The sequence below is a fragment of the Myripristis murdjan genome, chromosome 14, assembly GCF_902150065.1.
Source record: "Myripristis murdjan chromosome 14, fMyrMur1.1, whole genome shotgun sequence".
NCBI classification, from domain to species: Eukaryota; Metazoa; Chordata; class Actinopteri; order Holocentriformes; family Holocentridae; genus Myripristis; species Myripristis murdjan.
In genome coordinates, this window is record NC_043993.1 from 20868093 (window position 1) to 20882206 (window position 14114).

Here is a 14114-nt window from a genome sequence, read left to right on the forward strand (position 1 = left end):
GCTCCGTGGCCTGGCGGTTCTCTATCGCGATATGACGACGAGGCTATCAGCAGACACTGATGTGGCGTTCAGGTGGTTTTCAAAAACTCGTTTTTGGGTAAGTCATCACATGACCATTTTAATCTGCAATGAAATAACGTCGAGGTTTTACCACATGCTGTAGCCACAGTCCTCTATTATTAATTTATTGTAAACAGTCAGCTTTCCGACCTTCACATAAGGAAAGTGACTGAGGAAATCATGCTGCCTTCGGGTGTTCATATTAAGATTCTATTTTGTTTTTGTTCGGAAATATAATAAAACAAAACTCCGATGTCTGTGATAATTTGAAAGCAGCATGGTGTGTGGAGGCTAAGGTTACTTGAGCCAGCAAAAGTGGTAAACAGTAAAAAGTGGTAAAAGATAGATTTGATTTAATGCCAGTGTCCACAGCAAATAAGAATAATAATTATAATAAATAAATAAATAAATAAATAAATAAATGAATGAATGAATGAATGAATAAATGAATAAATAAATCACATTGAATGTGACATTTTTAATTTTGATTGGGAAACTTTCATATGTACTCCTTAATCAGATACAGATCTGATTCCTGGCGATGTGCTGGCTCAGATCACAATTTATGTGGTTTCTTCCACTAAGCATGCCAATATCACATCTTTATTCATTCATTGTTAGCAGATGGACCAAAAAAACAAATAAAAAATAAAAAAATAATATATTTATGACAGGATACTTCAATCCAAGATCTTTTTGGCGTCTTGCCCTCTGCCTGAACAGCCAACCAACTGCCACAACACCAATGTTAACACAGCAAGCAGTTCAAGAAATGAATGCCTGCACCACTGTTTTAGTAATTATGATGATGGACTGTCATGCAAATGACATGTTCTGTTGTTCAATAGCATGCTAATTGTATATGTGCAAATGCTGGGTGAGATCGGCCCACAATGATGTGAAATATGGGTCACATATAGATATAACTGTGAACAGTTGAGGCAAAAAGATCAGATCTGAGAGAAGAAAAAAATCAGAACTGGGACAATTTCAGCCTCTCTGTGACATATCTATGTGGTACTGCACATTTTCTGTCTCACAGAAGTCAGTGGGCTTTCTCTGTGTATAGGCTTTACCTTCACTGATACACTGTATCATTAGAGTGAAACATGGAACACACATGAACTGATACATCGTATCATTAGAATGAAACATGGAACACACATGAACTGATACATCGTATCATTAGAATGAAACATGGAACACACATGAACTGATACACTGCATGTACAATATATCAGTTAATGCAAACCCTCTGTGTAGATTTGTGTACTAAGGAATTGATACATTAATCAGACTATCATTCAGATTATCATACAGGACAACTGTCATGACTGTCTCGCCATTAGAGCAATAACTACCAGATCACATTTGGACTCACTTAGCCCACTTGCAACACCCTACCATACCCAACTGACACCCAATTAGCTGTAGTAGTTTAATGTTCTGCTCAAAGACATTTCAACAGGGCACATGTCAGTTGCTGGGATTTGAGACGTTCCACTTACAGTATGGGCAATGTAACAACAATAAACTGCTACCCTGCCAAGGAGACTAAGCACTAGAGGGATTCTATCCTGTGCTGCACATGACTATGTTCTGGGAATGTCAGATGGAGGAGGCCAACAAGGGGGATGGAGGGTGGAGCAGGTGACACCATGCCTGCCAATTATGGTGAGCTGTAGAGAGCTCACAGGCAAGCCTCTCCACAGTGAGTGCCAGAGTGCCCTGGACACCAAAGGTGTCCACAAGGGGAGGATCATAAAAAATGTAAGCAGCACTCAATGCAAAGACCTCAAAAAAGCTGGGAACTGAAACAACAAAACATGAACAATTGTACATACTGCTTGGACATTTTGACTACAGTTTGAACAGGAGCTGCACAAGGACTGGTCAGACCCAACTGGATTGCTTAAGCAAGGGTTTAGGATGTCTAAATCAAACACCTGTGGAACACATCACTTTTTGGGAGGATTACCAGTCAGCTCTTTAAACATGTGCAGTAACAAACAGGTTATAACAAGAGACCATCCCAAAATAATACAAAGGCAAAAATAAATACTAAGAAAATTATTTTCCACATTTCTGAGATGCTATTGATATTTAATATTGGTGATACAGAAAATTGATTAAAAAGCTATTGTAGAAAATCTAGTAGCTAATATCAATTTGGTAAGGGGGGTGGGGTAGTGAGGAAGGGGATCGCATCAAGGGTACAATTTTGAGGGCGTGTGACCTTTTTTTGGTGTTATATTCAGATCTATCAATTTCATTCCCACAACAAATAAAACACTACTGAGCAAAAACAGCTCAGTAAAACCCAAGTGTCACAGTATCAGACAATACCAAGTCAGGGACCCCCAAAACAGGGGCCTTAAGTGTGGAAAGAGAAAGTGGAAAGTGTGGAAAGAGAATAGCAGGCAAGGAGAGAACAATGGTAGACTGGAGGTTACCCTTGAGTGAGTCATGTGTACAACGAAGCACTAAGACTTGTCCAATTCCCTGACATCAGCAAGAATCTTAAAGAGAGTTGGTCCCTTCACGTTTTCTTCTGAATACAGGAAATAACAAGCTCTGTACCCTGTCAGAACAGAGTTTAAGAGGGAAGTGTATCTGTTTTGCAAATTTACAAATGTTAGCTGTGCCAGCTTCAGTATTTGACTGCCTCCCTTTTCAGATTCTGAAAATGTGTGCATTACGTTATCAGTAATGGTTATTGAGTATAAAGAGGCTGGCTGAATTACTCTTCAAGTAAGATGTACCCTGCTGGTACCAAGAGGGCTGGAAACATCCTTGAAAGATAATTACTATTTGTCAGGGGCAGTTAGACTCCATAATTGACAAGGAGTGGAATTAGGAAGTAGAGTCTGGACTGCTTTGTGTATTTATCTCCTTAATCCTATCCATGGCAAATATCTGTGTGAGAAGTATTATTTAAAAACAAAATACTTACCATTTGGAGATGGTGATCTCCCCTTGCTGTTGAAAGTTAAAACTCAATATAGAATATTATTTAGCTTACTGTCTGTGCTAATGACACAGTAACACTGTGCAGGATGCAATCTTTGGGATTTTTTGAACTATTGAGCAATAAATATCAGGCAATAAATTCACTCTAAAATGAATACACTGTTTTGCAGTGAAACACTTCATTTACTCTAACGGTTGCTGTTGTCTTAGTCATAAGGAATAATCGGGTGAAGACCCCACCACATACCTGGTCAGCCAAACAAAACACAAAGGTAACATCAGTGGGTCATTTGCTGGAATTCTTCCTGCTTGCTGTTTTTCATAAGCAATATTCAAGTCATGTCTTGCCCAAAATACAACTGAAAGAAATACAACAGTAACTATTGAAAAAAAAAACCAAGTCATATTTTAGAAGAGCTCACTACAGGTGACAATTTCCATAACATGAAAAATATACATCAGTATTTTGTCTTTGTACATTAGGCAAAAACTGCAACAGTTCAGAGAGAACAGAATAAACAAGAGATTAAAGATCAAGGGAGAGAGGGAGAAAACAAAATGGGCACACATACTGTATACACAAACACGCAAACATTCGCAAACCAAATCTCAGAAACATTCAGCAGGGGAACAAAAAGTAAACTAAAGATGAAGCATGCATAACAATTCCTACCTAGGACAACACAGAAAAGGAAAACATTGGCTGCTAAAATAACAATACTGGAGAAGTGACTCCAAATCAACCCAACTTTTATCAGGCTATCAAAAATTAAGATGTGTACACTTCACGCTAGAGGACTTATTGCTACACCAAATTGTTACCAATATTCTAATTATACAGCATTCTTGTGAACTTGACTGGTAAATCAATTCATACAAACAGTTTTCGAGGTGGTGCACAATTTCTCCATCTTTTCTGATATTTTTAACACTTGCTCAATGCAGGGTGAAGTGGCCAAACATTTTTATGAGGAGGCACTTTTGAAAAAAGACACAAATTATTGAGCATGCATGAACAAAAATGGGGACGTTCCCTTTCTAAAAAGGCAACTGAGTGCGACGGTAAGACCCAGAACTAGGAAAGGAGGGGGAAGGACTTCTACATAGCCACATGTAATGTTGGGCTCTGAGTGTGTGACAGAACCAGTAAGACATGCTGTGTGTATTCCAATACACCAGTGCTCCAAAGATGTTTCACCAGTCACATCATCCTTGTCTTCCTTGAGCTCTTCAGAGGTGAGGTTCTTCCGATGGCATCACATTTTCTCTTAGTCGATAAGACCTCCTTTTAAAACAATCTAAGTGGAACTAATGCACACTCAAGTTGATAAAGGGAAAATGGACTTTTAAAAAAAAAGAAAGAAAGAAACCTCAAAACTCTACTTAAACCAGCACTATTCATTTGGTCTAAATGTCTTGATGGATGGAAAGGGAGTTTATATATTATCCGGTTTAGTCTGTGCTATATACATGTCTTTACAATATTTTCCTGAATGTTGAAGCAGTTCATAGACTTGAAAAATGTTTTATCATCTTCTGTTGTTTTATTTTGAGTTGGCACTTGCTTGGCGGTTTTCTGTCAGCCTTTGTAGTCACTGTTATGTTCTATTGCAGCCTACTGTAGCCAGCCTGTTCCTGCCAAAGTCAAGGAGGACAAGCCTGGCAACAGGGTGGAAGAGTGCAGGAGACAGTGCCATGTAGATTTTCAATTGGAGACCTGTGGAAACAAACAAAAACAAGAACAAACAAGAAAATAAGCAATAAAGCAGTTATCGAAATGCCAATCACTAGATATGTAATGGTTCAACACGTGAATGTGATTCATGTGCTGGAAAGAGTTCGGCTGATCTTTCAAAACTTCTTTTTGTATTTAGAAACAGTGACCAAATGCGTCCCTGTGTAGTAACTGATGCAACTTTCATCTGCTCCTGTTGAAAGCAACAAGGCAGCAGTGGTGCTTTTCTGTTTTACTGGCTCACAACAACAGAAATGCAAATCATGCAGTTGCATCTTTGCTGTGTATACCGTGCTGCAATATTGAAAAGGAAAAAGGAAAATAAAGAATTGAGTGAATCTACTTTTGGATGTTACTGTCCCACAGTAGAGAAACAATTTCATAGCTTTTGTTTTAGTGTTGTTAAATAGAAAAATCATTGATCACCCATACCCACTGTGACAACAGAAATATTTATATAAACAACAGACAAAACAGTGACCTCAAGTGGTGTAAATGTTCATCTCAACAGGGTCAAAGCTATGCAGATAGGCCTAATGCAATTCTCCCCATTATAGGTGTGGACTCAAGTCACATGACTTGGACTTAAGTCACAAATTTGATAACTTTACCTTGACTTGACAAAATTAAGAAGGACTTAACATCAATGACTTGTGACTTCACTTGGAGTTGAGCCTTTGACTCAGAAAGACTTGATACCTTCCCTATAGGAAAAGAAAAAAAAAACCTGCTTGCAGGCTCCCTACTGGTATAAGGAAAGCTAAGGAAGCCATGCTTTACCTTTCGTGAAAAAAAACATGACTTTAATTCTCACTGGCAAGTCAGCTTTTCATATCGCAGGTCCACACTGACCCACTTCTAGTCAGCTGGTAGCTGAAATCTGATCAACTCAGCTATGTCTAATGTTAGGTTAAGTAACTGTTATTGATGAATGGCCTCAAGTAGCCTAACAATGTTATCATAGACAAAATTTACATTAACTACAGGGAATGAAGGCAGGAGGGACTGAGGCACTCGTGTGCAAGTGTGTGTTGAGGAGAACAGGGCAGGAGTGTGTGTGTGTGTTTATATGGTGAAGAGAGAGAAGCAGAAAGTTAGTTGTGACAAGTGAAGCGGAGCAAGTGGGAAAAAAGTATTAGAAGAAGAAGTAAGCCCTGGCATTCTTTGGAATAACCTAAATGCACAAGTGCCTTGACATTTCCATAATACCCAAAATTAACAGTTAAGATTAACTAGTAAGTGGAAATGGGGTGTGCCAGTGGACCATGCATAATAATTTGCATATGCAGGGCAGGCAGCATTGAAATAAATTATTAAATTAAGATTGGTAAAGAGCACACTATAACCTATTAAGGACTCAGACCTAAAAATTTAGGACCTGGGACTTGCCTGTCTTGACTTAGACTTGAATGACAGGACTTGAGACTTACAAAACAATGACTTGGGTCCACCTCTGCTCCCGTTCATTAGTATTTCAAGTTACACAAGGCTTATAAAAAGGCCAAGGATATACATACCCTGAAAAAATGAAGTTAGAGCCCAGCTAAACATCACTCAAAAGCAGTCTCTTGGCTCTTTCGTACACAACGGGTGACTTTCTTCTTGAATACTCCATGTCTGTCCTCCCTCCACTCTTTCTGTAAATGGAAAAGAAGTAAATCAGAAATAGCAGCTGATTAATATGACATAAAACCCATTTGAGCAGACTTTATAGTTTTTATGTTTCGACTGTGCCACATGGGTCCTACTGCTGGTTATTCTGTTTTCTCCTTTAATCATAATTATGTTTGCCCCTCTTGTAACATTTGCTGTGTTCAATGACATTCATTTCTGGCTTAATTTCAAGGTTTTTGTCATGTACTTACAATAATATCATCTGAAACAGTATCTAAGGATCCCACTATAGCTTACTGTTTAAAAAGGAAGATTCAGTTTCCCTAATAAGCACAGCAGACAAGACATTCATGTGCCTCTAACAAGTGAACTTACTGCAGCATCCACATTGGCTGGTGAGTCACCATTTGGGTCTGCCAGCATAGAGATAACACTAATCATGATGGTTTCCACTGTATGAATGGGCAGCCAGCGCTCTTCTGGTTTTTCATAGCCGTACTTATCTTCCCCAGGCTCGTGCAAAATAGAAATACATACATCTCCATTCTTGTCAACTGGAAATAAAACATTAGGGAGGGGGGTGGGGGGGCAGAAACGGTTTTAGGTGGCAATCCTGTGTTACAATGAATGTTGATAAAAAGTGCTCAATGTAAGATTGTCAAACAATCATTCACATTCTCTCTCTCTCTCTCTCTCTCTCGCTCACACACACACACACACACACACACACACACACACATTTGTCTTAATTGTTCTAAGACCAATAATAATTACAACTACATTTCATCTGACATCAAGCTACTAAATTTTCTCTAAAGAGAAAGAACTGTTTCTTTTTAATTCTGTTGCTTAAAGGCATTTTATCAGCAGTGTTACAGTTTAAAATAAAAATGTAAAGCATCATAATTAGCCAACTGGGCTATGAACATTTTGAGTTGACCTCGACCCCAGTAATCCCTATTTGAAAAGTATTCCACTCATAAACTGCCTGACCAGATAGGCAAAAAAAAAAAAAAAAAAAAAAAAAGTGTGGGAACTTGCTATCAAAACAGTTGTATGTGGAAATGTTGCTGATATTCACTGACGTCACAGAATTCACAACCCAAACTATTCCCAAACGAAATGTGTCTTACATGTGTGTGTCTCACATCCTAACCTTAAATTTTCTAAACAGGACCTTCAGTGAGCAAAGGCAAATTTCCTTCCGTGTGCAGTACTTGTACCTACCATTAGGGTGCCAAATATCTGTGATAAATTTCATTTTAGGTGGCCTGAGAGGGTAGTCTTTGGGAAATGTCAGATGAGCTTTAAAAACACCGCCTTCACTGTGGGGAAAAAAAAACAGCAAAGGGAAAAATCAGTAGTTACAGGGTTCAAAACATGGAAGTGATAAGTGCTACTGAAACAAATAACTTAGTGAAGCAATGTTAGCGCCCACTACATCTAAAAGTGCTAGACTTACTACAGTGTGTCCGAGGGGCCGATAATTAGAACTTCCCATCTGTAGAGGTCATTATCCTCAATCAGGCCTGCCGAGAAGCCCTCCACTGGGTTCTTGTTCAGCTCTGGAGATAAAAACAAATACCTACAATAAGGCAACTCACCAAAAGCTCATATCAGTGTCCATTTATCTACACTCTGAAACTGTGCTCTTCTGATGAACACAGAGGAGACAACGCAACCCTTGTGTAAAGGGGCCTTGGTTAGGGATTAAGGAACAGCATGTTGCTCTCTTACCAAACGGCCGAATTGTTCTCTGTGCTCCAGATATATGCTACACCTCATAGCTGCTAAATTTACACAGAATTTCTTTTGTTTTGTTAATCTGTTATTATGCTCAGTATACTGTTGCCAACAATGTAACTATGGGTAGAGTAAAAATACGTACATCTAAATCTTAACCTGGTGCCTAAAAGAATGCAAATCATAGAACAAAAAAGTCGAGTCTGCACGCAGCATGTTGTTCCCGTTCTGTGTTCATTCATTAACACAAACAAATGTGGTGTCTCAAGCTCTGTCTAACTGTCCTATAAGTGAGGAAACAAACAAGAAATACTGTGGCAAATTTAGTCTGTAATGACTGTAATGAAAAAATATCTTTGATCTTTTAAAGATTATTTTTTCGGCATTTTCTGCTTTATTTGACAGTCACAGTGGAGATAGACAGGAGGGAGAGAGGGGGGATGACATGCAGCAAAGGACCTGAGGTTGGATTCGAACCCTGGTTGCTGTGATCGGGACTGAGCCCTGGTGCATGGTACGCGCTCTTTACCGGTGAGCCACCGGTGCACCCCCATACACACAAAAATTCTCGATAAACAACAGTAATGTGGATATAATGCCTTAACAGACAATAATACAACTACTAGAACCGTGTCAGCTCAGAAAATTGCACCCCTTTACTGTACTGCAGCCTTTAAAGGAACAATATGTAATTTTATGGAGCTTTAGCACCATCTAGTTGTTATTCCAGTCCACGTCTGGAAACAAGACTCCAACACACGAGAGTTATGATATATAACATTTCTATCTTTCTTTTTTCTTTTCTTCTTTTTACTTTTAAAGACTATTATTGTCCTTTTCTGCTTTATTAGACAGGCACAGTGACGAGAGACAGGAAAGGCAGGGTTGAGATGGGGGATGATCTGCAGCAAAGGGCATGGGCCAGATTCACACCCATGCTGCTGAGGCTAAATTAGCTTCAGTAGTAAGTGGTATGCGCTTCACAAGGTGAGCCACCGAGGCACCCCAAATGTCACTTCTTTCATCATGAAAATGGGAGGGGGTGCTGTTTCCCAAAACAAAACAAAGAGACTGGTTCAGAGGCCTGTACCATAAAGCTGGATTAACATCCCCGGGCTTTCTCTTAGTTATCTGGCTTCACTTAACCAGACATCCGCACTCCGGATTTTCGGTACCATAAAGCCGGCTATCAACTCGCTAATTCAACCCAGGCTTTTCCAATCTAGATCCGTGCGCGCTCACATAAAAAGGGCGGTGTTTGCTGCATACCACCAATCGCAGAAAAGGAAAAATCCAACCGAGCCGCATACTTTACGACGGAGGAGCAGACAATAATCTGAAATAAATACGAGGAATATAAATCCATCATCCAGGCAAAAAGCAACACAGGTGCAGCTGCCAAGAGCTGCAAGGAATGCTGGAAAAAAAAAATCGCTGACTTTGTCAATGTGTAAATTAGTGGGATTATAATATTACTTCCCCACGCACAAGTAGATCTGACTACAGTAACATTTGTGTGTTCAATAAATGAATGTGTCTCCCACTCAGTCAAACACTCCTGCAGAGGAACTGGCCCTCTCTAACAGTGAGGGTAGACCCTTGCTGGAGGTCTGCCCTCAGTTTGAGTCTCGTCAGAATCGTCACTTTGATTCAACTGATTTTGATATTTCATTTTATAAACCATCTGACGCCTTGTGTTTATTCTGCTGGTTAAAATAGTATTTCACTGTGACTTAAGGACTATAAAACATTTGGCATCAACTCTCATGTGGATTTTTCAGGGTTGACACCCTAAATACTAAATATGAGCAAACTAATGGAAACCTAAATGAGCCTAGAGGCTGGCGTGTATTTTATCAGACTTTTATTTAACCCTCTGAATTAATTCCCTCATCTATTTTCAAAAATATTTTTAAAAATCCTTACATCAGTCTACAAGATCATTTTTTGGTTGGACATTGTAGAGTCAAGAGTAAAAAAAAAAAAAAACAAGAATTCCTTCTTCTCTTCAAACTTAAAAAAATGTGAGAGAAAAACAAACAGAATTAAAATAACAAGTCTAAGTAAAATGTATTAATTTTATAAAAGAAGAAGAAAGGGGAAAAAATACTCAGCCTAACTTGGAAAAAAAGGTACACAAGTTGTGCACCTAGATAAACTGGGTTATCATCAAGTGGGCAGGCCATTTTCCAAGAGAACTGATTGGTCAGTACGTGGGGCTTTTATACCTGCTGAGCTTTTATCCTGAACTTAACCTGCTGCGGAGCAGGTTAGGTGTTCAGCGTATGTTACCATGGCAACATAACCCGATAAAAAGTAAGCCATCTTTATGGTACAGAAAACCCTGGGTTAAGCCTGAAGTTAGCTCGCTAAGCCGAAATCCAGCTTTATGGTACAGGCCTCAGGTGGCTTATTCTGACAGCTCATAATCTTGGTAGTCATCAGAGTATCACTAGACAGACTGGTACTGATCAACAACACTTGTGAACCCCGGCTGCTATGTTATGGTAATTTGCATATTTGAGCGAGTAAACGATTACATACAGTATCTCGTATCACAATATACTGATAAACCTGACATACAATTTCGAAGAGTGATGCTGAATTTAATCTATTTTGTTGTTGTTGTCAATACGTCTTAAAAAGTCAACAAACAGTTTCAGGACTGCTAAAAGGTTCTGAAATCACCCAGTGTAAATAGACGTGATGATCAGAAAAAAAGACTTGAACATCCCATGGAATTAAAGCATCTAGGCTACAGACTGCCCAACAAATTTCAATACAAAAGATCATGGGGGCTTAATGCAGCCACAGAGACTTTACTGCTAGGATCTCTCTGAAGAGCAGAAAGGAAAGCACCTGGTGCAAACATGGTGCCAAACAGATGTCCTTGTATCTATGAATGAATAATAGGGTTCCTCCCAAGAGTTCACAGATGCCCTTTCCAGTAAGAATTAAGTGTTTTATACTGTAACTGAAGCCAGCCCTTTGTCTTTGTAATACTGTGATGCTATTTGTGGATGAAGGCGACACTGTCCTGTGACTCTCCAAGAGGTTTAATTGCAAGATGCTTAACTAAACTGGCTGACAAATATCAAAATCAAGATCCAGTCAATACATGCTGGACTTGTTTTTATTCCTGGGCCTTAAGGGAGGATAAAAAAAATGAGCAAAAGATCCAGAACACTGAGGACGGGATGACCTTTGAAATGACTGGAGGCAGTGAAGGTGAATGTGGTGTAGTGTGATTGGATAAATGATGCTATTAAATTTAACACTGCATTTTTTTTAATACAACATGAAACTGTAAAACCTACATCACAAAGGTGGGCTTTGATATTTTCATTGTTATTTTTATACAGCATGTTTCAAACAACAAATGAAATTCTGATGTCTTCAGCACCCACATAAAGTGAAGAATCTCAGCTTGTGAGTGAAAAACAAAACAACTGAATTTGGCCAGGCTGGTAATCATGATTAAACTGTGTATAGTGTGTTGATGTCATATTACATTATTTCTGTGTATAGAAGTTCAAACATCCGCCTCTCAACGCATGCAAAGTTGCCTAGTGCAGGTATAAAAGGTTAAAAGTGAGCCTTATACTATAGCATATTTAAGTTTCTTTCTGTTAGTTATTTCACATTTTTCAGTGATCATATTCACTACTTAAGTTCTTCAGCCAGTTAGAAAATAAAATGCCAACACTTGTGAAAAAGGTTTCATTTATCCCAGCTCTGATATATTTAGGCTATTCTTAGGATCAAAGTACACCACTGAATCTGTGCTTCAAGCTATGTCACAAAGAAATTACTGTAGACTGCTCTATGATTTTGTAATCCAAATCACAATTTCTGTCCAAGAGGCCCATGAATGGAATAACACAGTCTTGTAAGAAATGAGCACGAAGCTCTTTGGCACTAAACTGTCTGGATCCTTATACAGATGCTGCTGAAATTGTTATTTTCCTTAGGACTTGGACTTGTTCATGGTGTTTGTTATACAGTGTGAGACTGAGGGTAAAATGTGGAAGCCACATCAGAGGCTTGACAGCTGACAAACAGCATGGTTATTCAAATTAGTTTGTAAAACAACCTGAATTATTTTGCAGAACACTGGCTTACTTAATCTTTTATTTTCTCCTTTGAGTTTATCTGTTAAAAGGTTAATAAATATGTTTCTAACCCAAAGTACATGTTATTGCCAAATACAATATAGTAGTTTTATGTAATATAATCTATATAAATTCACATCAGTATTTCCATAACTGATGTGAATTAATTTCCAGGTAATTTCCAAGTAAGCTGTCCTAATAAATAAACAGATAAGGGTTTCCCCTTCTCGGAAGCATAACCAACCTAACCTTTGCGCATATTGATGTCAAACATGTGTTAAGTGTGTAATGAAATTTGAAAACTAAGTTGGTAAGAAATAAAATCCACCATATTATACAATATCCACGTCACTACCCAAAATCACCCACCCACTTCAAACAATGTGGGAGTCAAGAGTCACCCTTCCATTCTCCACTTTTTCAAAACAGCTATTAAGATTTTAAAAAAGGGGGGATTACATGCTTTACCATGCCAATAACACACATTTACGTAAGAGGTCTAGTATAGGTACAGCTGTGTGTAATGTTTTCTGGTCAAAATGTGTCGCTAAATATGAGGTCAAACCTATACCTGCTCTGGGGAGAGAAGCTCATTTAAGTATCGCTGTGTCTGTTTTGATGTTAAACCGGCTGTGTTTAATTAGCTGGGGAAAATAAATAACACTAGATGCTAAGATGGGCTTGCCATTACACAGCCAACAAGAGTGACAGCAGCTAGCGTTGAGTTTACATGTAGCTAGTAAAAACGTTAGCAATTCAATCTGGTTTGTAAGGAAAATGGGTCAGCTTTTCTACACAGGTGCTTTCGTCATTAAACAACAACTACGGCCGCGTTGGTTAACTAACTAGCAGACATGAGATCTAAAAAACACGAGGATTATGTCAGCTATCATATTTGTAAACATAAACTACCGGCCAGCTAGCTACGTTAGCAGTCAGAGCGATATGGGATGTGCTAGTCGGTGGTAGACTTGTGACAGCGGCTTTCAGCTCCAATCCTTATGCAACGTCAAAACAAACAATAAAACACGACTGTCTCGCACCAAAACGTTCATGGTTAGAATTTATACTAGCTAAATAAGAAGTTTGTCGACAGCCACTGTCATGCAATTTGTATGTCAAGGGAGGTTAATGTGGAAGGTTCAAGAAAACAGTTTGCGCCAGCACCATCACTTGAATCAAAGCTAACGTTAGCATTAGCTCGTCGGCTAACTGTGAGTCAACGTTAGCTGGGCAGCCCACCACATCCAACTGCCGTTGAGGCTTTTTTTTATTACCTGCGAGCTGTTTCCTGAGTAACAGCGCTGACTGAAGCTCCGTCATGGTTTAACGTTTTACAGCTATGTTCAATTTCAGTATTTAGAGGCGACAGTGCTATGTTAATGTTCAATAAACAGTGCTCCGTCCTTTCTGTTTTCTGTTTAGCATTCTCGTCATCCTTCTTCTTCTCCCCCTTCTTCTTCTTTTTCTTCTTCGTCTCCTCCGTTTTCTTGTTGTTCTTCTTCTTTGGAATTTGCCGACAGCTCGTATCCTTAATGTGGCTTTGCTGCCATCTTCCGGCGTTACATTTGTTTTACATTCTCTTCACAGCGGTCCCCTCGTCAATCCCGTTTTCCTCAGAAACTCAACCGTCCATGTTTTGCCATAATCTGGGATATTAATCCATAATCCGGGATATTCCTCCATAATCTGGCATATTCTTCATTTTCTAGCTCTGTTATCATCTCCTGTCTCTCTGCCACAAATTCCCTGCATTTCTAAAGTTAGCCTGCATGTTGTCCTGTCTCATGTCGTTGGGGTTGCTCACCTAAATCATTTGGATGTTTACTTAATAATTTTCAGTTTGTGGTTTAAATTGATGTCTCCTCTTCTTAATCTGG

General features: G+C 39.0%; 1 protein-coding gene across 1 annotated transcript; it reads right to left on the bottom strand.

The window, feature by feature from the left end:
• Positions 1–3315: 3315 nt before the first annotated feature.
• On the bottom strand, positions 3316–13715 carry ube2g1a (ubiquitin-conjugating enzyme E2G 1a (UBC7 homolog, yeast)). Its single transcript, XM_030068992.1, has 6 exons — positions 13512–13715; positions 7842–7944; positions 7607–7704; positions 6755–6933; positions 6283–6402; positions 3316–4747 (listed from the first exon to the last, which is right to left on the bottom strand). Exons 1-5 carry the CDS (start codon positions 13555–13557, stop codon positions 6316–6318), a joined length of 513 nt encoding a protein of 170 aa, XP_029924852.1. The 5' UTR covers positions 13558–13715; the 3' UTR covers positions 3316–4747; positions 6283–6315.
• Positions 13716–14114: the final 399 nt, after the last annotated feature.

What these genes read in the sequence shown, in the direction of transcription:
- ube2g1a (XM_030068992.1), bottom strand. Translation starts at nt 13,557, where the DNA reads ATGACGGAGCTTCAGTCAGCGCTGTTACTCAGGAAACAGCTCGCAG. An exon ending in ACTCAGGAAACAGCTCGCAG is followed by an intron (nt 7,945 to 13,511) that starts GTAATAAAAAAA and finishes TTTTATCTCCAG; the next exon opens with AGCTGAACAAGAACCCAGTG. An exon ending in GGCCCCTCGGACACACTGTA is followed by an intron (nt 7,705 to 7,841) that starts GTAAGTCTAGCA and finishes TTTTCCCCACAG; the next exon opens with TGAAGGCGGTGTTTTTAAAG.